The sequence below is a fragment of the Nicotiana tabacum genome, chromosome 9 (assembly GCF_000715075.1).
Source record: "Nicotiana tabacum cultivar K326 chromosome 9, ASM71507v2, whole genome shotgun sequence".
Classification (NCBI taxonomy): domain Eukaryota; kingdom Viridiplantae; phylum Streptophyta; class Magnoliopsida; order Solanales; family Solanaceae; genus Nicotiana; species Nicotiana tabacum.
Genome location: NC_134088.1, coordinates 78,857,548 through 78,881,781, shown reverse-complemented (window position 1 = coordinate 78,881,781; position 24,234 = coordinate 78,857,548). Strand labels below are relative to the sequence as shown.

At 34.1% G+C, this 24,234-nt stretch overlaps 3 protein-coding genes across 4 annotated transcripts; 1 reads left to right on the top strand and 2 right to left on the bottom strand.

Moving 5' to 3' along the window:
• Positions 1 to 1,620: 1,620 nt before the first annotated feature.
• LOC107813245 (loganic acid O-methyltransferase-like) lies at positions 1,621 to 3,486 on the top strand. Its single transcript, XM_016638488.2, has 3 exons — positions 1,621 to 1,803; positions 1,963 to 2,598; positions 3,000 to 3,486. The coding sequence occupies exons 1-3, from the start codon at positions 1,711 to 1,713 to the stop codon at positions 3,348 to 3,350; spliced, it is 1,080 nt and encodes a 359-aa protein (XP_016493974.1). The 5' UTR covers positions 1,621 to 1,710; the 3' UTR covers positions 3,351 to 3,486.
• Positions 3,487 to 3,818: 332 nt separating this feature from the next.
• On the bottom strand, positions 3,819 to 12,401 carry LOC107813234 (uncharacterized). Its single transcript, XM_016638478.2, has 7 exons — positions 11,743 to 12,401; positions 9,200 to 9,286; positions 9,045 to 9,089; positions 8,852 to 8,947; positions 8,636 to 8,737; positions 4,274 to 4,428; positions 3,819 to 4,196 (listed from the first exon to the last, which is right to left on the bottom strand). The coding sequence occupies exons 1-7, from the start codon at positions 12,319 to 12,321 to the stop codon at positions 4,115 to 4,117; spliced, it is 1,146 nt and encodes a 381-aa protein (XP_016493964.1). The 5' UTR covers positions 12,322 to 12,401; the 3' UTR covers positions 3,819 to 4,114.
• Positions 12,402 to 16,177: 3,776 nt separating this feature from the next.
• Positions 16,178 to 22,821, bottom strand: LOC107813254 (SEC14 cytosolic factor). Of its 2 annotated transcripts, XM_016638497.2 has the most exons (6): positions 22,610 to 22,821; positions 22,258 to 22,513; positions 20,987 to 21,023; positions 17,291 to 17,408; positions 16,772 to 16,882; positions 16,178 to 16,539 (listed from the first exon to the last, which is right to left on the bottom strand). In XM_016638497.2, exons 1-6 carry the CDS (start codon positions 22,679 to 22,681, stop codon positions 16,411 to 16,413), a joined length of 723 nt encoding a protein of 240 aa, XP_016493983.1. In that variant the 5' UTR covers positions 22,682 to 22,821; the 3' UTR covers positions 16,178 to 16,410. The 2 variants fall into 2 exon arrangements, with proteins under 2 accessions (XP_016493983.1, XP_016493988.1); XM_016638502.2 differs by lacking the exon at positions 16,772 to 16,882.
• Positions 22,822 to 24,234: the final 1,413 nt, after the last annotated feature.

The window sequence follows — 24,234 nt, the reverse complement described above, 5'->3', positions numbered from 1 at the left end:
TGCCCCTAGAAGATGAAAACTTTAGTTTGCAAATAAGGTTTTTTAATGTCTATGGAGCTAGTATCAACCAAATATCAAAATATATAAAGATTTTCTCTGTAATAATTATAGTACAAAGAGATCTATATCCTGTCACCTAAGTATCAAAATATTTATCGTCATATAAAGTTTATATACAAAATAATTGTATTAGTTATGCATGACTATTTAATTAATAATATTAACTAGTAGAGCTCAGATTGTATTTTCATTTTAATTTTTTAATTTTAAAGGTAAATTGTTTGGTCTGATGGTAAGTATTTATCTTGTCAATTATATAGTGTGTCAATATCCTTTTTCCTTTTGCCCTTTCCGTCCCAAACTCCCAATTAATAATGGAGCCAAACATTAATTTTCACATGGATTTCTGGTCCAAATGTTCCCAATTAAAAGAGCAAAACTTCCCACCATAATTAGTCACTATCTTTTGCAAATAGAGTATATATCATGGTACTTAAATGATAAAGTGCTGTAAAATTCTGACCGAGGAACAATAATTGAGGGATTAAGAGTTAGAAAAATGTAGCAAGTGTGAATCTCAAGAAGGTTTCTGTACTCAACGCAAATATAATATACTGTAATAATAAGCAAAACAAGGCTGTATTGTTGCAGGCTTTGTTTCCTGGTAACATGCAATAAACAGCCTAGCAGTCGAATACCAAATAAGAAAATGAGCCAATGCCAGCATTTGATTTGTCAAACTTACTAGTATCTGCAAATCTTTGCTTGCTTTGACATCATTGGTGGTTAACTTCACTCTTTAACCTTGGGCTTCGCGCCCTTGCCATAAAATCATCTAAGTTTACTTGCCCAACTAATTCTGAATAGCGTGAGGTAGACCCACTGGCAAGGCATATCCTACTGAAAAGATTTTCGTTTCTAAGTCTTGAATCCGAAATATTTGATTAAGGACGAGGGATTCGACTATCTCACAATATCCGTTGTCAGATCCAAGATTTAAATCTTATGGGTTCAACTTTAAGATTTTTAGTATTGAACCCATTATATTTTTAAAGTTATGGGTTTATATCTACTATTTTGACAATTTTAATGAATTTTTACACCGCGTTGAAAGTTATGGGTTCAGTTGAATCCGTTAGTTGTTCACTATATCCGCCTCTGCCCCTTGCCGGTCTCAATTAGTAATTATTTTGTTGCTTGTTCGAATACGTTGAGAGTACGTAAAATTTTTGTCCCCGGTAAGAAAAGAAATATTTGAACATGATGCTTTTTTAAAATATTTAATTCCGCCCTTCTTAACTTTGAGAGTGATACAATTGAAGTACAAAAGGAAAGGAATAGGAGTAAAAATGGTCACTAGCCTCACAATGGGTGTACTACAACAAATCAACCAACAACAATAATAATAATTTCTCATACCCAAGTAAGTTGGGTAGGCTATATGAATCTTCATTGTCTATATGACTCTAATTAAGCCCGTCTTATCCAATATTATTAAAAACAATATGAGTAATAATTTCTTAAAGTAGGTTATATGCGAGGTTTAAATTTTTATATTGGCACAGTCGTTCGGACCATTCATTCAAATGTATAAAAAGTTACATTTACTGAATATTCATTTGTCATCCGGGCTGCAGCAACCTTAAAAAGCACCCCACGTCCTATTCTCGTTACCACTGCAATTCCCAACTTCAACAGAGATTGTAAAAGATGGCTGATAGCAAAGCATCTTCTTTACTGAAACCATTGCCAATGAAAGGTGGAGATGGCACATACAGCTACTCCAAAAACTCCACTTATCAGGTAACTAGGAGTAGTATTCTTGATTATGTAATACTTACTACGAATTTGTTCAACTGCCTATAGATTATTCCTTTTTCTTTGAAATAACTAAAGAGATCCCCGGATGACAGAAAATGTTTGCATTTATTGAAAGTCTTACGTACCTATGATTTTTTGCAGAGAGAAGGTCTGATGGTTACAAAAGAAGCAGTGAACGAGGCAATAAGCAAGTTACTCGACATCTCCAACACTTCAAGCACAATTAGAATAGCAGATTTAGGCTGTTCAATTGGTCCTAACACCTACATTGCAGTACAAAATTTAATAGAAGCAGTGCAGAAAAAGTATGCACTAAAAGGCTTCTCTACTACTGAATTCCAAGTATTCTTCAATGATGTTGCCACAAACGATTTCAATACACTCTTTGCTTCCCTACCTCCTGAAAACCACTACTTTGCAGCTGGTGTTCCTGGTTCTTTCTACAGCCGGTTATTCCCCGAATCCTCCATTGATATTGTGCATGCCTCTTATGCACTTTGCTGGCTATCACAAGTGCCAATAGAAGTAGAAAACAAGGAATGGAACAGGGGAAAGATTTTCTATTCAACTTCATCAGATGAAGTAGCTGAAGCTTATGCAGCTCAGTTTGCTAAGGATGTCAATAACTTCCTCAATGCCAGAGCTAAAGAGATTGTTGTTGGAGGGTTATTGATACTTGTCACACCAGCTATTCCTCAAGGATTTCATCGTTCCAAGTCCGCGATTGGTTTTGCTTTTGATGCCATTGGCTCTGCTCTCATGGATATGGCTAATGATGTGAGTTCCTTAATTCCCTCTTTTTCTAGCAAAGGAACATGGAAAATTGTGATTTTAATCCTGCATCAATATTTGATACTACTACTTGACTGAGTCATTTAACATTCACTTAAGTAAAATATGACCTTTTGATTCCTCTACTAATGGTCTCCCCAAAATCTTAAGTATATATTGTTAACTGTGACTACCATATTTATGCTAAATGAGGTTGTTTTTGTTCAGTTTCCTTGCTTAGAGAAATATATATTGCCATACAATTACAGTACCATAACATACAATTATAGTAAAAACAAAATGTGTGCATTTTAATGGATTGATAGTTAGACTGTGGTTATTTTGTTAGCTGGATGATCAAAATTTATACAGTTTGAAGAAAAAAAAAAACAATTTTGCGGTTATAGGGAATAATCAGTGAAGCTCAAGTGGACTCCTTCAACTTGCCTTATTACATCACAACTCCAAATGAGATGGTAAAGTTAGTTGAAAGAAATGACTGCTTCAGCATTGAGATAATGAAGACACCAGATCCATTTGTTTCGAAGAATCAGCCAATTAATGCCAAAGAGAATAGTGATCATCTTAGAGCAGCTTTTGAGTGCCTTATAGCAGATCATTTTGGCAGCAGTGTAGTTGATCAACTGTTTGAAAGAATTGACCAGAATGAAGGGCTTTATTCAAAACTTGATGCAAGTTACAGTAAAGTTCTGCTACTCCTTGCTCTGAAGCGTAAACCAAGCAAGGGACAAAACTAAAAACATCTCAAGTCCTATGTCTGCCTCTACCCTTCTAGAATTGCTGTTTCCACAAAAACCAATTGAAACCCCCCGACTTCTGAGGTTTGGTAAAAGTAAAATTACAGATGCCGCAGTGATTTTAAGAAAATGTCAATTCAAGATGAACGTCACTTGTGACTTTTTGACATCAAACCAAGATTGTTTTGCTTTTGCATAATATAAGTTGAATGTGATTCCCAAGTGATAGGTGTTTTAACACATAATCAACTCTGATTTGCTTGATCAGAGAACATGAAATGGAATAACTGGTTGCATGATTGCACTAATCACAGAATTCTTAAAGCAACTTACAGCTCAAGCAATGAACTTGGTTTTAGATACAACTTCACTGAACTCTCGTGAAAAAAGACATGGTTATTATCAACCAGGGCCGATTGCGCAAAGGGAGAATAATTATTACCAACAAGATAAAGGACAAAAGTAAAATATGGAAGAATCGCTTAGCCATCTACTGGCAACTCATTAGCTCAGCCTCAGCCAACACAATTATTATAAATAACAAAAGTTTCCCGGAAGCGAGTCTGAAGCAAAATTTCTCTTCAAACTAGAATGAATCAACATAGATGAAAACTGACAAACCCCAATGAGCAAAATGTAACTGTTAGAGGAAAACACGACCATCTCTATCTTCTTCAGGTTTTACGTCTCTCACATTCAAGCAAAAATAGAACCTTCGGGTGTTGTATCGCAAAAACTTCTTTTAATGAAGCTGTATCGCAAAACTACAACAGCATCTCTGCAATCTGGACGGCATTAAGGGCGGCTCCCTTACGTATTTGATCACCACAAACAAAGATGTCCAATCTATATAAAAGAAGACATTAGCCTTGAGGTCCTGCAAAGTAAGTAGAGATAACATTTACCTATAAACCAATTCTTACCCATAATCTCCATCTTGGGAAACATCACGGCGTACTCTCCCAACTGCAACATCATCCTTATTGGAAACTTCAAGTGGGGTTGGAAATCGATTACTTGCACGATCATCAATGATAACTATACCTGGTGCATTTTTAAGGATATCCCTTGCAGTATCCTGCACAGTTAAAGAAAAGCTTCAAGTAATTTATCCTGAAGTAAAGAGAAAGTAAGAGAATAATTACAAAAAGGATCTCTTGACTCCATGGATCACAAAGAACATATTTAAAGTACTATAGCACACAAACATCTCCAGTTGATCCAACAATACTAATCAAAAAGGAGGAATAGTCTCTTCCTTATTTGTATCTTTCTTTCTCGTAAGGGGAGCCTTGACGTAACTGGTAGAGTTGTTGCCATGTGACTAGGTGACAGGTTCGAGCCGTGGAAACAACCTCTTGTAGAAATGCAGGGTAAGGCTGGGTACCCTTGTGGTCCGGCCCTTCCCCGGACCTCGCACATAGCGGGAGCTTAGTACAACTAGCTAACCTTCCCCCCCCCCCCATGATGAATATTAACAGAAAATTGCAGAATTGCTGACCAAACCTAGTTCACATGATTGTCATTTTAACACATGATTATGGAAAAGCTAAAGTTTATTGTTATGTAAAGTAGTTTTAGCTATCTCATTGCATCATTCAATCAGGCGAGTTGAACGCATCAAATAGATATTTTAGCCAACTAGTATCTATGAACGTGCGTTGCACGTTAATAATGTCATGTGATGATTTAAACATTTATTTATATGAAGGAACAATACAATTTAATTAATGAGAGAAATTTTATGTATAATAAAACAACAATCATCTAAATGCCGAAAAACATTATTACATTAGCATAATACATGAATTTAAAATAAAAAAGACATCATCAAAACTTACACAAACGATCAATTTTGTCAAGTTAGTTAGATAATTATATACTCCCTCCGTTTCAATTTATGTGAACTTATTTCCTTTTTACTCCGTACCAAAAAGAATGACCTCTTTCCTTATTTGGAAACAATTTACCTTTATGCAATGATTTATAGCCACACAAAATATATGTACTTCATTTTACACCACAAGTTTAAAAGTTTTCTCTCTTTTCTTAAACTCCGTGCCCAGTCAAATGGGTTCACATAAATTGAAACGGAGGGAGTATTATAGTTTAAAAGTATTTAATATGATGGTATCTTAACGAACACTTTTTTGTGGACAAAATTTTTTTGTATATGTTTCCTCCTAATGCGTTGGTTGCTCTGTCTTAACCAGAACTCTTGTTGTCGATCTTGATATCCCTCTTGAAAGTGTAACATACAGTTGTTCGTGCAAGAAAACATATTGCGGTAAATATAGTCCAATATTTATGATGTTTGTCCTTATGCTTTATTTATTAGTGCAAAACATAAACATACTAAAAATTATTCACAAATTTAAAATGATATTCCTTAGTTTCGTAAGACGAAATTTGAATTGAGGGATACGAATATACTTAGTAGCACATTAGCCAATATCATAATTTTTGCATCTATGACATTATTGTCAAAACTTCTATATACCATATGTGTGCTATTACATAAGCTATTCAGCGTATCTAAGTTTTTCAGTAGCTTGGCGGACATATGTTTTCTTCAAAATTAACCTATATACAATGGAAGATCAATTTTAACTTAGTCTATTATATATACCGTGACTCTAACATACGTAAGAAATAAAAAATTTGACAACAAACATGTATGGGAGAATACCATTTGGTATTAAAGTATTTAAGTAGTCTTCTTTGTAGTAATTATTGGTATTATTTTCTGTTGAGTCAAAAACTAAAAAATATTTTGTTTTCATTATAAAACTTTGCAATCAACCTTTTATTTAGTTGATCAACATATTCATTTCTGCTAGCTAAGATTCTTTTTTAATTCTATCATGCGATTTGCACAAAATCTAATGATAGAAATATTTCTCTTATTAAATGCACTACTATTACCATTGGGATTGATAATCAAGTGTTCAGGAAGAACCAAATCATATTTTATTGGATGATCTTCATTTCCGACACGAAGCAAGAAGACACTGGATACTAGATCTATTCTTACTTTATATTTCTTGTCAGTTGAATCTTTTTCGTTTGAGGCCAGAGTATAACTTTGGCAAGCTAGCTTTTAAAGTCTCGGCATTTGTCGATTTTGGAACTACTGGTACTACTTGACAGAAATCACCTCCCAAACCATTAATTTTTCACAAATGGTTCATTAATATCCAATATATCTCTAGAACTCCGAGCAATTATTTCGATCGTTTGACACTTAGCCATAAGTGCTTCATCCCATATTATCGATTTTGCTTTCCTTATAAATTTAGCACAATTGCTCTGCTTTGATATATTTGTGATGGTTATTTAAGTTGTTTGAAGATGTATATCAAATCTAAAGTGGGTGGTCTCACAATAAAATCGTTGTTGGTACACCACTTGTTATTATTGCTAACAATGTCATGCCTCTTGATATGATACTTGCAAGCAATTCATGACATTGAAATATCATTTCGATTCCGCCGGAGGCATCTACAAAGAATAATTCCGTTATACCAGAGTCGACTCTTTATAATATAGTTTTGAAAGCTTGTTCTTGTTTAGGATATAGCTTTGATTGTGCTTTCTCAAACACTTGTATAGCATTTTGATTCTTAATAATATACTACATTTTTACTTTGTGTTCTAACACTCGTTTTATGGAATAAATTTATATACCCTGAGATTGTTTTTAACTTGAATAAGAATTTACTCATATGATGAATTTAAGAAATAATTGAATTGGATTCTTTTGCTAAATAATTAATAAAAAGATTTAATTATTTGGTTTTAACATAAAAAATAATTTATTCTATGTTGATTCAGATCTTAATAATAGTTCATATCTTGTTTTGAATATTTAATCTTAATTATAATTTTATCCACCATAAATTTTATTTTCAAAGAGAAAGATTAATACGATATTTCACTTTTAGATCTTTATGATTGTAGAATCATTAGTGGTATTGACTCTTACCAACCTTTTTTTTTTCTCTTTCTCGCACATTTATATTCTTAAATATTTTCTTAGTTGTTGTTTAATAATTGAGTATTTTTTAATATTACACGAAAAATTGATTAAAAATATATTATTTGAGTAGGAACATAATTCAAATATAATATAAAATATATTATCGTGGGGATATTGTTTTCTCAATTTCAACTCTTTATGCAGTCTATTTAATATTACTTTTATTTTTTCTTTGTATTCGACATTATGTAGTGGTAATGTATTGCCAATACGAAAGATTCTTATGAAATTGATTTTATTAAAACTTCCTACATATTTTTAATGAGAATTTAATAGACAAAGTTTTATTAATTTAAAATATTAAATATTAAAAATTAGCATAAAAGGTATTATAGTCCAAAAAATAGGTTATTGCAGTAATGTCCTTTCCCTATGAGTTATTCTGTTTCATATTTTAGGGCTATTTTGATGTATTAATATTGTATTTATGATTTTATAATAATATAGGCTCTCATTTTTTCTAAATGGATTTGGACAATATAATACATTCTCAAATTAAATTAGTAATAGGACATTATAATACATTTTCAAATTAAATTAGTAATAGGAATTTTTAAGAAGTATATCCTAAAAGTAATAAGATTACATGACTAATGATATTTACTTGTTCAATTTATATGAATTAGACAGCCCGAGAGTAATTATACTAATAGGATTCCTAAAGGTAATCATGTATGATTCCTAATGTGTAGTATTATATCCTAAAACTAATAGTATTATAAGGCTAATATCTAGAATTCCGGTTATGTCCTTTTATCATGAGTCATTATGCTTAATATTTTAAGGTTATTTTTGTAAATCGACATTGTATTCATGCTTTTATAATAATATAGATAAGCTCAAAATTTAATAAATTTCAAGCAGCCTGCAAGACAAATTTCGCAATTTGTGGTAACTACTACGCAAGGACTTCATATATCACTGCAGTTCCATGCCACTTCAGCGCACAACTAAAAATGGTGTACTGAATGGAACTGTTAAGATATGATAGCCACTTTTTTTTATTCTTTATGTCATTACTAATTGATGGTACATTCTCCTTCGCAGTGCTCCACACGAACTTGCACTTTTCGGCCAATTGGACCTAGGTTGTAATAGCTTTTATGCATTTTAGTATCAAATGAACACAAGTTCAATGCCTAAAAGATAACGAAGTACAAAAAAAGGTTCATTTGAAAAGCAAAAGAACCATTAGTCAAGACAGGAAGATAAATAACAGATTTTGCTGCAGTTTAACAAAGGCTACCTCATCAAGGGGCTTCTCAAATTGAAGATTAACGCTCTCAGCATGTGCACGCATAACAGGAACACGTATACATGTTGCAGTAACCTTGACATCCATGTCATTCTGGTAACAAGCAGAATGAATGCGTTAATACAGTAGATGGCCAATTATATTATTTTAGTCTCTAGGGCCTAGCATGATCACTGAATACCAAGGTCTTATAATAAGTATACTTACCCATATTTTTCTTGTTTCTTTGACCAGCTTCATTTCCTCTTCGTTATATCCATTGGGTTGAACAGGTGCATTATGTGAGAAAAGATTAAAAGCATACTGCACAATTTTGTAAGAGAAGCAATTATATGGCACTGCATTCATTTGTTATTTAAGACACAATTGAGCATTGAGAAGGGAAATCACAAGACGAGACCTGCTGATTAAAGATATTGCAAGTTGGTTCTTTGCCCTCCAGGACCTATTGTGTACAAGGCAACATCAAAAAATCAAATCATCATTGTTTAATTAGTAAACCTAATATCACCAGATATATTAAGCCATGAAAAATAGAGGAAGCATAATAGAAACCTCACGAGTCTGCTGAACTAGCTCTTCCATTGCAGCAGCACCAGCACCACTAGCTGCCTGATATGTACTAACAACCATGCGTTTGACCTGAAAATATGCATATCGACATAGGATGAATAAAACTGAACTGAGTCGGTTCTTAGACTATTAACTGTTGATCTAAATGTTTTCACAACTACCATGAAGATGCATGTGTTAGAGAAAGATTTTCAAATTAACGTTTGTCAGATTTTATACTGACATACAAATATCTAAGCAAACTAAAAGGACATGAAAGATCTAATTCTCTACATGCCAAACAAATCTCTAAACAAACTAAGGGACACCAATGATCTATTCTCAAACTAACCGTAATCTAAACTAGACATTCGCTACATTTTCTACCAATATATCTATCCTCAAATTAATTGTTCTTAAACCAGACAATCAAAACAAGCTATTATAGCAATCCTAACAATCATCCACCTCCAATATCCAATTCATCGAGAGAAAAAATGGTTCTATCTAAACTTTTTGATCATCAATATGCGCACTGGTGCTGCTATTTGAATTTTTTTAATAAGAAATAGAAGAGCACTATGTATATGTCAGTTTGCAAATAACAGCCGGTGCATATGCCAGATAAAAATAATATAATAATGATGAATTCTCTAAATACACTTTCAAATAGAGCAGGATGTATATGAAGACCTCAAATTTTGGGGTTGAGATGTAGTAAAAGGAAGTACTCCCTCAATTTCAATTTATGTAACACACTTTCTTATTAGTTTGTTCCAAAAGAATGACACATTTCTGTATTTGAAAATAATATAACTTTAAACTTTTCGTTTTACCCATTTTACTCTGAGAATTTCTATAAGCTACACAAATGTTATGAAATTTTTAGACTACAAGTTTCAAATGTCTTAGCCACACAAATATTATGGCATGTTTCAGATCACAAGTTTCGAAAGTTTACATTTTTTTTCTTTAAAATCCATGTCAACTCAAACAACATCACATAAATTGACACAGAGAGAGTAGCAATTATCACAAGATGTACATTGTTCACATATAAATCGTAAAAGAAAAATTGCATGTTGTATCAAATTATAAAAGGACATGAAAGATCTCATACTTAAATTAATGCACTCTAAACTAGAAATTCTATACATATTTTCCAAACATGCCAATTAAATATCTAAACAAACTAAAAATACACCAATGATGTAATTCTAAATTAATAGTATTCTAAACTAGACATTCTCCACAAGTTCTCTGACCTATCTACCCTCCAATCAGAGGCGGACCTACGTTGCATGTAGAGGGGTCACGGGACCCCGTTAGCCTCGGAAAAAACCTTGTATATATGTTATATATATTTGTACATATATATAGGACTCCTTAAATATTTTAGTTGTGCCCTCAGACACTAAAAGGCGAACGGAAGAAGTGGTTATGTTGGGCGCTTCAATTCCCTTGTTTGCTGGACGATCCGGGTTCGAATCTCATCTTTAGCTTTTTTAGTTAATTGAATACAACATACTTTCATACTTAATAACAAATTGTTTTATTTTTTTCTTTATTCTTTTTCTTTTGAATTCAATTATAGTTTAGTTATAACTTCTAATACATAGTAGTCAACTTAATTTTAAAAATAATCAAATTCATCCCTTAAAATTAAAAGCTTCAAATTGCAACTTACACTCCACAAATAGAAAAATACAAATCCTTCCGTCACAACCTTCTTCATCAATCACTTTGACTCTGATTCGGCAGCGGAAACTAAGAGTTTAAGACTCTTCTTTAGTTTTTTACTATTAACATGCCCTTAATCTTGATTTCTTTAAAGTTTGAACACCCATTTGGTCACTGCCCCTTTATTTTATTTTTAAAAAGCTAGAAATTTTAAAGTGTGAAACATGCTTAATCAAACATTTTCCCTTCCATTTTGCGAAGAAATCTCAAAACATTTTCCATTTTGCGAAGAAATCTCTCTTTGTTCGGTGCTTTCTTTTCTTTAGAACTTTTTTTGTTTACACGTGGATGATAAGTCACTATAATAATTAAGTTTTCAAAGAGTTGTGCGCCGAATTTTATCGCTAGTGATTAGCACACAGTGGTGCCCCGTCGTGCTCAAATTCTGGGTCCGCCTCTGCCTCCAATTAATAGTTTAAACCAGACGTTCTCCAAATCTTCTACTAACATAAAAATCTCTAAAAAACAAAAGTACATGAAACATCTAATTCTCATATTAACAGTTATCTAAACAAGATGTTCTCAACATTTCCACCATTCCCTCTGCCCCATTTTATATGGTACACTTCCCTTTTTAGTTCAAACCAAAGAGAACGCACCTTTCAATATTTAGAAATAATTTAGTTTTAGACTTACTATTTTACCTTGAATGAGATGATTCATAACCATATAAATGTTTAAAGCTTATTTTAATTCACAAGCTTTAGACCTTTTTGTCTATCTAAAACTTAGTGTGCCCGGTCAAACAAGCAACTTACCATCTTTAAACATAGCAGGAAAAAGAACATGATAGATCAAACTGTCACCTTAGCACGACGATGAAGAGGAGTAACAGCCATTAAGCAAATAATAGTAGAGCAATTGGGATTAGCAATAAGCGCTCCTTTTCCAGAACCTAGCTTCAGATGCGCCATTGCTTCAGGATTCACTTCGGGTATCACGAGAGGCACGTTCTCATCCATTCGAAACGCCGAGCTATTATCCACCACTATAGTCCCCTTTTGAGCCGCTAACGGTCCAAATTTCTTACTAATAGAACCGCCAGCACTAAACAATGCTATATCTATCCCTTCAAAACTATCCTCCGTGAGCTCTTCAACTGTATAATCTCTGTCTTCGAATTTCATTGATTTACCAGCTGATCTTTTGCTTGCGAGGAGTTTGAGTGAACGGTAAGGGAAGTTACGGTCGGAGAGAACGGAGAGAAACTCTTGACCGACCGCGCCGGTGACGCCGACGACGGCGACGGATGGGCCGTTCTCTTGGAGAGACAAGCGGACGCGGAACGGGGAGGTGGAGATGGTGATGGAGCGTGGTTGTGGAATGGCGGTGGCGCCGCGGTGGAGGAAATGGTTGTGGCGGACAGAAAGTGCTGGAGAGTTCATTTTTGCGGGAAGCGGCGGCGGACTGCAAGGGCGGCTCAAGGAAGGCAAGTGAAGCCCTTGCCTTAGCCCCAAATATTTAAAGCCCAAAAAATAAAAAGCATAATTTATATTTATATAATTATTAATAAAAGATTTCAAATTTTAATAATTTTTAACATTTGGTAGACGTAAGATTGAGCGAGTTAATTGGGATAAATTTTTCTCACTAAATTAAATAATACATTTACTTTCTCGTCAATTTTATTTTTCTTCTTTATGTATAATCTTTTTTCATGGTTCTTACGATTTTATTTTCTAATTTCAACTCAAATTCTCTAAATTAATTATTCTTTTTTGTCACAATTGATTGATCCACACACCAAAAAGCAAGTTCTTGTATCTCATTAACTAAGAAATCCCCCAGACAAATGTCGCAAAGTTCAAAACACAATAGATAATGGGCTCGCCCTTTACCATTTTCACTTAAGGGAAGAATTCAATACCATATGACGTGCGCCCAACTCATGCATCATGAATTGCGCTCTCACCACTATATCAAAGTCATGTAGTTTTTTTTTGTGTCTCAATATTATATGGATTTTATTATAAAAGAAGTTTTAGGGTTTTTTAATATATTTTGGTTTTAGACCACCAGTTCTGTTGAGTTGCCCCTCATTGACGATCAATAATTATTTACAGACTACTGCCCCACCATGAACGAACTGTTCAACTAGTTTCATTCATATTTAGTAACTGAATGATACATTCACTGCCATTAATGTTCTTATCATTGTTGTCTTATCTTAATTGAAACTATATAAATTTGATTGAGAATATCAGGGGTGGACAAGTGGCTCTAGTAGGATACTAGTAAAGCCTTGATTTAGGTTCCCAAAATTTTTAATAATAAATTTTATAATTTTATTTCAAATTAGACAATATTAATGTTTGTAGAAAAAATAAAAAAGTACAAAAAAATGTAAAAAGGAAAGAGAGGGGTCTACTCTTTAACAATAAAAATATTTTTAAAACTTTGAATTAAACTACTTAAATCTTCATGTTAGTAGATGCATTTTTTACAACAATATCAAAGGTAACATATTGCAAATATATGTCTAACATCTCATTTATTTAAATTATCCTTTTCTAATATAAATAATAATATTACTATGTGAAGTTAAAGACTTTATGTCATTTAAGAATATATATTATAAATAACAAGTATGAAAAAAATGGCAAAATTATTTTTTTTTGCATATATATGTGCATACGTACTAATAAAAAATTATAAGGTGTATTACTAAAATTTGGTTTTGGACCACTAATTTTATGGAGCCTCAGTATGGGGGCGGAATGGATTGGAGAAATGGAGGAAAATGTCAGTTGAAAAGAAGCAGTGTAATTAATTAGGTAGGGTTTTATTACGAGCCAAAAAATGGGATTCCTTTAAGTCACCGAAAAATTTGACCGTTGTATATTTGAATGTTGGCCATATCCAAGAAGCCACATAAGCACTTTCGATTTAAATCATTGTGATTTGTGGGTTATTAGGTTGTCCTCTAAGCCTAGCCCACAATATGTTTTTTCGTTTTTGCTTTTTTTTTTTTGCTATTCATATAGAAAAAAAGAAAGTAAAAACAAAAAAAACATTTAGACAGACAAGAGTGGGTTGCTGTAGTGGTAAACACCCTCCACTTCCAACCAAGAGATTGTGAGTTCGAGTCACCCAAAGAGCAAGGTGGAGAGTTCTTGAAGGGAGGGAGCCGAGGGTCTATCGGAAACAGCCTCTCTACCCCAGGGTAGAGGTAAGATCTGCGTACACACTATCCTCCTCAGACCCCACTGGTAAGATTATATTGGATTGTTGTTGTTGTTTTGTTATTCATACAACGTTTTGTACATGTCAAAATGTTTGATATTATTTCATTAATAATAGTATTTTGATGTTTGTAACTTTTAAATGTACGAACTTATTTAAATATTCACCTTCTAAACTTATACATAATGTCTTCAGATTTATGAAACTGACATTTTAACAACTGATTTAATATTTATTTCACTACAACATGTAAATTAAACTAAATATTAAATATTAATTCAGTTGAAAAAATAGAATGCTGAAAAAATTGATGTATTGATTTTTTAGAGGCTTACCGGACTTAGGCCAAGATTGGACCAACCTAATTTAGTGTTTTGATAGGTTTTGGGCTAGGACTTAGATGTGTGGTATATTGGTATTGGTGAGCTTATACATTTTGGGTCGTTGGCGTATAAGAATAATGCTGAATAAGTTATATTACTTCTGTAGGAATTAGTAATGCATGAATTAGTAATGTAAGCATTAGTTATGCAGAGATTATTTTTATCCACTGTTTGATGTAGTGTATTGAAAATTAAAATGCATTGCATAATTTTAAAGAAAATTATTTACAAAAATGCCCTCCATATTCTTTAGCTTTAAGGGACTTTAAGGGCAATTCTATCTTTAACCATGCTAATGCATGCATTAATAACTTTGGTATTACTAATACCATGGTTTGATGTGTATTAGTTATACATAGGATAATATCAAATAAGTTGTATAACTAATACATAGTTGAAAAAGTAAACCAAACAAGAGATTAGTAATACTAAAAGGTAATGCATGTATTATTTTCTCTAATGCATCTTACCGGGTAGTTTTGTACAATATGATTACTATATTTATATAAAAAAAAAGAACGAGTACTATATTTCGAAAAGAATGATAGGAGTTAGAGTGCAAGGATCAAAATATCCAATTTCTTGTGTGAGATTGAACACTTCGTTTATAGAAATTACTAAGAAGTATTGTAAACCATAATATTATTCATATTTAAAGAATTTCGAATGTTTTTGAGAAAATCCTCTTTCAAGAAAAGAATGTGGCAATAATAGCTACCAAATGTATCAGTACGTGTTGTTTGCTTAATAAACAATAGTAAGGAGTACTGGAAAAAAATATTTTTGCTAGATATATAAAATGTGTGTTTTTAACATTATGTCTAAATCTTATAAAAAATCAAGTTTACTGTTAACGTAGTGAACAAGGATGACCCAATTAAGTAATAGTGGTCAAGAGATAATTAAAATTTAAACTCGAAATCCCAATTATGTAATAATGGTCAAGAGATCATAAAAATTTAAACTCTAAGAGCATTTAGCCGTCTTAGATGAGACGAGGGGGTATTCCTCGCTCAATAGCACCAGGAAAACTTTTTCTTTCTCTTATATTCAAGGCTATTTTTTTTAATAAATATTTCCCTCAATTAATTAGGTCTTCTTTTTTATTTTTCAAGCACACTTTCTTAACCCAATACTACTTTTTTTTTTTATTTCTTTTTTGCTGACCTTTGATTTTAGCTTTTTATTTTTAATTTTGCTTTACCTAACTCTCTATAGCAAAGAAAAAAAATCTTCTTAAAAAAAAATCCCAAAGTTCGACCCCTTTTAAAGACTAATAGTTCCTCCAAAAAGGTTCCACCAATTTTTTCTTTTAGCCAATTGCATTATCAGCATAGATTGATGTCCATAATATTAAATATGAGTTTTCTCGGTAACTTTTTTCACACTCGTATCAAAATAGTTGTGTACTTATATAATGTGTAGTAAGTTTATCAAAAAAAATTAAGCGCCCAGAAACCCAAAATCCTAGATCCGCCACAATAGCATAACACTTTTTGCTTATCAACTATACCCGGCCGAATACAGTACTAGATTGGGACAGGTACAGTACAAAGCTAAAAAGAAAGTGGAAGATATAAAGTTATGGTATTGAGAGTTGGAACAACCGTATGGATAATTTAGGTTGTTGGTTTTGCGAGCCATAAAATAGAACATTTCAATTTTACAGATAGTGTAAACTGTAAACACTTTTCACATTTATGGCATTCTCAAGTTATGATTTGCAAATTTACTCAATCACCTCGAAAGAGTTAGGTTGAACTGTGGCAGTCGAGTACTACAGAACGTTTCTGGATTTTCTATAAGACAAGGAAACCAGGTGTACAAATTTAGTAACATAAAATAGACATAAATAGTATGCCTATGATTTGCTCTTATTTTCCCTTTCTATTAATCCTCTTCTTTGTGTTAGTAGTTCACAGCAACATCCTGCAAAAGTACAATTTTAGCACGCCCTCCATACTCCTCCGGTAAGACGTCTTCACCAACCTCTCTGATGAACTCTTCCCTTTCTTCTTCACTTCTAACAATCCTGATCTGCATAACATAAAAAAGCATGAGTTCTGCTTCAGGCGAAATATGGGAACTTAATTATAAGAATGTTTGATCCAAAATAACAGTAATATTGTTTCCACCAAGAAGAAAATTATGCAGAAAAATCTGAGATATATAGCTGCAGAAATGATCTAGTTTTGAAGACTATTCGTTTACTATTGCATTTTGTTAAAATGTAATATCAATCGATGGACCATTATGCACACTGACATACCTTCTCTTGAGTTGCTTTTTCAAGGAAGCGACAAACAAATCGCCATACAGTGACAAAGAACTGTGGCATGTGTAAAAGGTAACAAGTAGCTAAACGCTCAGGGTAGTAAGCCTGTAGAAAGAAACTGTGTGAAATACAGCTAGCAGCATCAATATAACACGCGTAATTTTAAGAGGCGCAAGGTCAATTTTCAGAGATTTTAAGTCAGCGGAGTTTATCAAAACAATTCATTACACCAATGGCACCTCATAGCGCATGCAAAAGCCTTAACTATACCTCAAATGTGAGAGTTCAATACCAGCTACATATAACAAATACAGTCTAGTAAGTTATGTTCTACTAAGCTGTTAATCTTGACTCTTTGAACTGTCTTATAGAGGACAAGAGACATATAAGGTTCTCAGTTTCTATTTAACATTGTCCGTTGCATGGTACAATCATTATGTCTCACTTCATAACACTGTTTATGTGTGTCTCTATAGTGATAGTTTTCACAATATAGAAAGACAAAGGGGTTACCTGTAAAAACTGAAAACCGGTGATTAATCCACGAGCATCAACATTGCTATAGGTAATATTCTGGAGATCAAGAATTCCAATAAGTTTCTCATTTCCTATTTCTCTACCTCTGAAAGCGCTGAAACAAGCACAAAGAGGTACAAGTTAGAAAAAGAACCACGATTCTCAGCACAACAAACATATTTAGAGAGAAAAAAAACGGAGGAACTCAATAAGTCTCAAAGTCATAAAACCTCTAATGGTAGGACTCTTCCTGGATATAACTTGCTATTTACCAAATTACTGTGAACATCAAGTACTTTAAGGAGAGGGAAAACTTTCTGTTTCTAGAATACAAGTAATAGCAAATATTTGTACAATTTACAAAATCTGATACATGGATAGAGATTTAGGAAAATGATAACTCGGAAATTTTTTCTACTCTTTATCTGGATGAACGCAATTGAGATTTGGGTCATTTTGACGGTCATTACTTGCTAGAAGTTGGAGAAGCTAGAATTTTACCCACTACAGAGCTCCAAAAATAAGTGACTGACCATGCACAGACAAGACCTCAATTGATTCACCAGATGAAATCTACAATTTAAATTGTCTATCCTTAGATCCAAGGTAATAATCAACCAGAGTTTTTTACCAAATGAAATTCTGCTCCAAAAGATAAATTTCCAGGCTATATGATTACGACTTAACTAGCGTCTATTCTCTTCTATACTTGTGCCCATTTCACCCTTCCAATTTTCTGCATTCACCTAACATAGGAGCACGCAAGCATGCTACTCGCATTGATAATTTCATCCTGATAGATGCTAAGCCACTTTTAGGTTCTTCTAGATGCTCATTTTCTTCATAAATTGTAAAGGTAGAACTTGCGCAACCACATACAAGGGGCTTAACGTTTAATGGTAAGAAGCCTCAATTATTTTCCCACCTTCCTAATTCATCACAAGATAGGGGTAAGGTCTGTGTACACATTACCCTCCCCAGACCCCACATGTGGGACACTGAGTATGTTGTTGTGGTTGTCTTCATAATCCATCAACTCTATTGCATCAGATAACAGGAGAGAAATAATTCCTCTGCACTTTCTTTTTGTGCCCCTTTAAACATCACTATCACTGCCCATACAAAAGAGAAGGTCTACCTAAAAGCAATCCTCTTCTTTAGGCACTGTACTCTATTGATGATGATAAATCTCCAGGAATTGATGGCTATTATAATGCCTGCTTTTTTAAGAAATCATGGCCCATTATTAAGGAGGAAGTGATTGCAGCTGTAAAGAACTTCTTTACAACAGGTAAGCTGTACAGAGCAGTCAACTGTACTGCAATCACTTTAGTCCCAAAGAATAGTAATCCAGCTAGAATCAGGGAGTACAGACCAATTGCGTGCTGCACTATTTTATATAAACTCATAGCAAAGATCCTGGCCTCAAAATTGCAGGAAGTTATATCCTCTATTATTTGTGAAGCCCGGGCTGGGTTCGTACCAGGGAGAGATAGCAGATAACATTATTCTGGCACATGAACTTGTAAAAACCTATTCTAGAAAACATGTCTCGCCTAGGTGTATGATCAAGATTGATCTACAAAAGGCTTATGATTCAGTTAAATGGATATACTTGGAACAGGATATGATGGAACTGGTTTTCCTAGTACATTTAGTAATTTACTGCATGGGTAATGGAATGTGTGTGGACTGTGAATCACACTGTTATGATCAATGGAGAGCCAACACACCCTTTGATGCAGCTAGAGGCCTCAGGCAAGGTGACCCAATATCACCCTTCCTGTTTGCTATTGCAACGGAGTATTTAAGTAGGAAGCTGAATGAATTAAAAGAAAACAAGAATTTCAACTATCATCCTAGATGTGCAAAATCAGGAGTCACTCATTTATGCTTTGCGGATGACTTACTGTTGTTTGCTAGGAGTGATCAAGCGTCTATAGCTGCGGTACATCACTGTTTCCTCGAGTTCTCTAGTGCCTCTGGACTACAAGCTAATCTGAGCAAGAGATCAGTGTACCTCAGAGGAGTTTCATTGGAAGAAAAGGAGAGAATCTTGCAGCAACTAGGATTTGTATATGGGGAACTACCTTTTAAATATCTTGGCATTCCTCTAGCTACAAAGAAAATGTCTTTTATCATTCCTTCTAAAGTTCTAAAAGCCGTAGATTCATATTGCAGAAGCTATGTTTGGTCTGGGTCAAATGTCATTTCAAAGAAGGCTTTGGTTGCGTATGTGCACCTAAATCTACTGGTGGATTGAACCTCATTAATCTACAGGTTTGGAATAAGGCTGCCATGGTGAAAAATAACTGGGATTTAGCTCACAAACAGGACAAGTTATGGATCAAATGGCTCCATACTACATCAAAGGGCAGGATTTTAATAATGTTGTTGTATCCCAGCAAGCTTGCTGGATGGTCAGGAAAATCTTGTGTGCTAGAGCATGTTTGGAGCAGATGCAAATCAAAGATGCAGGGAAGTGGAACCTGATAAGGCAAATCTATATACAACTACTTGGCAACTGCCCTAGAGTAGCTTGGAAATGCTTGATATTCAAAAATGATGCTAGGCCAAAAGCGAAATTTACAATGTGGCTCCAATTACAAGGAAGGTTACTAACCACAGATAGACTAGCCAAATGGGGACTGAATGTGGACTTACGATGTGCCCTGTGCCAATCTCATGATGAATCAAGAGATCATTTATTTGTGGAATTTGAGTTCACTAGATTCCTGTGGGCTAAGATGATACAGTGGCTGCAGAAACAAATCCATGTTGGTGCTACCTGGGAACAACATCTTGACCGGGCTATCAGGAATGCTAAAGGGAGATCACTAACGGCTCAAATTTTCAGAATGGTTTATGTGGAGTGTATCCATGGCTCCATGCCATATGGATGGAAAGAAACCAGAGGATTTTTGAGAAGAAAAGTAGAAGTGGGCAATGCATAGCTAGAGAAGTTGCCTATATATGTAATGTTAGAGCTTCCTCTGGAATGAAAATTGTTCTGCGGAAGCTTATTTTCTAGAGGCTAGTTCATGTGTTTAGGCGAGTCATAGAGTAGGAGTATGTCAGATGAGATAGTTCGCTGTGCAAAAAGCTTAGCTATGGTTTTGTAATGTCTCGCTTGATGATAAATAAGAAACTGTTAGTTACCAAAAAATAAATCCTCTTCTTTAGATAGCATTACTTCACTAAGCAGATATCATTATTATCAGTTCTTGGACATATAAGAGAAGAAAGTTTCTATCATTACTTCACCCCTCATTGAATAGACAGATATTAGAGTGACTAAAACAATAAAATGCAAAAGTAGCATGTAAAAGGATCTATAATCCCATGCAGAAACAGAATAATGCCCAACAAAGAACCATCATAACCAGTCTGCTCATTCTATTTGTAGTCAAACATATGCATCCATTTCTCAGAATGTCCTCTCTCTCTCTCTCTCTCACACACACACACACACACTCTCTCTCTCTCTCTCACACACACACACACTATGTCTCTCTCTGGCTGGATAGAAATATCAGCACAAATCTCTCTGTTCCTTCTCTCTCTCAAGCACTTCCTCAAACAGACACTTCGATTTACATAAAGCAAGGTCAATTTTACAAAGTTTTAGAAGTAGTTCCTCATGTGCAATTTTCCAAATGTTCAAAGAGCAACATGGTTGAATGAAAATGATACCTTGCAATTGTTTTGTCTAGTAGATGAACCACGAATTCTGCAAAAGAGGCAAATGTGTCAGTACTAACTTTATTGTTAAGAGCCATCATTAGCATCCTACAGAAAGAAGAAGGAAGCATTCTGAAGGATTTATTCAAGAAATCCCCTTACCAGTCACCATAATTAATTTCTCATTTATATTACCAGAGATTAGGGCGGATACAAGAGAAAAAGATAGCGTAAAATGATTCATTTACGACACTGCAACTTGGTAAACACTATGGATTGTTGCTATTTTAGTGAAAAAGCCTTAACCAATGTTCCTTAATAGCTCAAAATAGATCCTTACTGTATCGGATGTTTGTCCTTAATTAATGTTCCTTAATAACTAAAAACAGTATTTTCGGAATTTAAGAGTTCCCATATCCCTTTTACAGTCATTTCACCAAGTAGGAAGTTCACCTATAGTAGGGCGTTTAAAGGACTGCTATAAAAAAAGAAGCAGCTATAAGAAAAGGGCCAGAGCAAAATTCTATATATAGGAAGAACATCAATTTATTGCATGCCAGAATAAGCCAACAAAACTACACACCTAGACAACCATATTGAGCACTGAGACCTTTCAAATTTCATTATCAGTCCGACAAGGTAGTGTTTAACTAATCTATTAACAGAAAAATTAGGACAACAATTAAGGAAAAAGCTAAGTGAACAAGTAACTCAAAAGATCAATGTAAGAAACAGAGAAGGGGACAAGCAGCACATGTGAGGAGTTTGGACCTTGAGCCGTTTTATGATGGACAAACATATGATTAGGCCCGCCAAACCAACAAATCATTGCTCACCTTTGCAGTTAAGGTGGCAAAATCAGCCCATTTTTGGTAAATCCGCCAACCCGTCTAATATTAGGTTGGTTGGGTTATGCATTTGTTGACTTGACCCAATGGATTGAATCTGAAATGACCCATTAAACTATTTGGTTAAAATAGTGTAATCATGCGGGTCAAAATGCAACCTAAACTCAAACATCAAGAATCAAATTCAAACATTGAGAGTGGTTCTGATGCCATTGATACAACCTACGAAGAACCACACCCCAAAAGCTAGCTATTTAGGTGGGAGAGCCCAAGACTATATTAACCCCACAAAAAGCTGCAAAGATGTTTTGTTGAAATTTTGTGATTTTTAACATATATATCTATGTTCAGTATCAATTAGCTCAAAAGCTACATCTGCCACTGATGCAATGTAGTGAAAAAAGAAACTTTATTCTGAGGGAGAAAATAAATTACTCTTGAATTGAACTTGATCCTTGGAAGAAAAATGCTTGTTAACTTTGACAATCATAACAGGGTGCCCATTTTTGGATAATCCCTGCAAATAAATTTTTTTAGCTTCTAATTCATCAGCAACTTCAGAATCGGAGATGTACCCAATTGGAACCATTTCCGCCCTCCATTTTTGCCACTGACTAAACATCTTTGCAGCTTTTTGTGGGTCCATTGATCTTGCAATCAAGAACCTCATTAGTGTCTGTTCTCCATAACCCTGCACAAAAAAAGGAAAAAAAAATGATTATCAGTAAAAATTAAGAGTTGAACTTTACACTTAAGAGGAAAGAATTAGGGAGTCAATTGTGCTTACATCAGTGGAAGAACCAAGGTTTTCAACTGATTTCCTCATTTGGGTCAATCCTATTTCTTCATTTGTGTCCATTTTTAGGAATCTCCGGGGAGGGGAAGGCAAAGGGGAAGTTGATGCTAAAGAAGAACAATAAACTTAACAGTGATTATTTGTGAAGTTGAAAGTTCAAAGTTGTGGAAAACAATACAAAGAAAACTCAAAAGGAGTCAAAGAAACAAGGAGTAAGATAGTAAATGAGTATTTAATGCAATATGCTAGAAATAATGGCTGAAGATGGAGAGAGAACCAAAGGAAGTTATGGAGTAGAAGAGAAGAAGTGATGCTATGACATTATTTTTGGGGAAAAATAATTTATGTTTGACTAAATAATCTGAAAAGCATTTTGGAGTATCAATTTGTGTTTGGTCAAACTTTTTAAAAAATATTTTTAAGTATCAAATTACGAATAATGACATGAATTAATTTACTAAATAATTAATGTTATAAGTAAATAAATAATCTCAATTTTTTTTTATTAAAGACAATAATTAAATATTTTTATTTTATATAAGTAGAATAGGAAAATAAAATTTAAAAGTACTTTAATTCTTTTAAGATGATTTAAATATATTAAAAAATCATTCAACAATTATAAAAATATTTACCCTTGAAGTCACTATATATTAGAAAGTTATTCTACAAATAAGAAGAAACACGTATACATTAATATCCTAAGTATTAGGTCCCAAATAAGTAAGGTTATTTTGGAGGTCATATCTTTGTCTTGTTGTTTATTTTCCCACGAAGAGTTTTTCTCTCTCTACAATTATTCCTTCCCCCTAGATGGCCCCGCCCCCCCCTCGTACAAGACCAACTATCACCACCAACACTAAAATCTCCCAATCCACCAGATATCAATTCAACACCAATGAAAGTTGAATCAACTCCAAAAGAAAAGGTTAGCACCTTTAAGGAGATACTAGCAGACAAGAACTTGAAAAAATCAAGCACATACCACACCTAGTACCACCAACCAGAGACAACATTCAAATCCACCACAGACGACACAGTTGGGCCCATCATCCTCAGCCAAGAACAAAAGAACAAACTATACCACCCATGGTGTTTCTCATTAATCGTCAAGATCTTTGGGAAAATAATTTCGCACCACCTATTGAAATTAAAATTACAACATATTTGGAATCCCAGTGAGCAACTAACACTAAGAGATCTAGGTTGGGATTTCTTTGTGGTGAAATTTGAGAAAGAAGAGAACATGATGATTGCACTGCACGGAGGCCCATGGTTAATCATGGGACATTTTCTCTCCGTCAGAAATTGGGAACCGAGCTTCATTCCGGCGGAATAAAAAATACACGCCACCGTCATCTGGATCCGACTTCCCCAATTACCCACAAAGTTCTATGATAGAGAGATCCTGAAAAGGGTGGGGAGAAGGGTTGGTAGGCTGCTGAAAATCGATACGTGCACTTCTGCCACCTTAAGAGGCAGGTATGCACAGATCTGCATCCAAGTACCCATCGAGGTACCACTCCAAACGATGGCACTAATTGGTGAACATAAACAACCAATCAAGTATAGGGAGGGCATCCTGTGCAAGGTGTGTGGGCGACTGCGCCATCTAC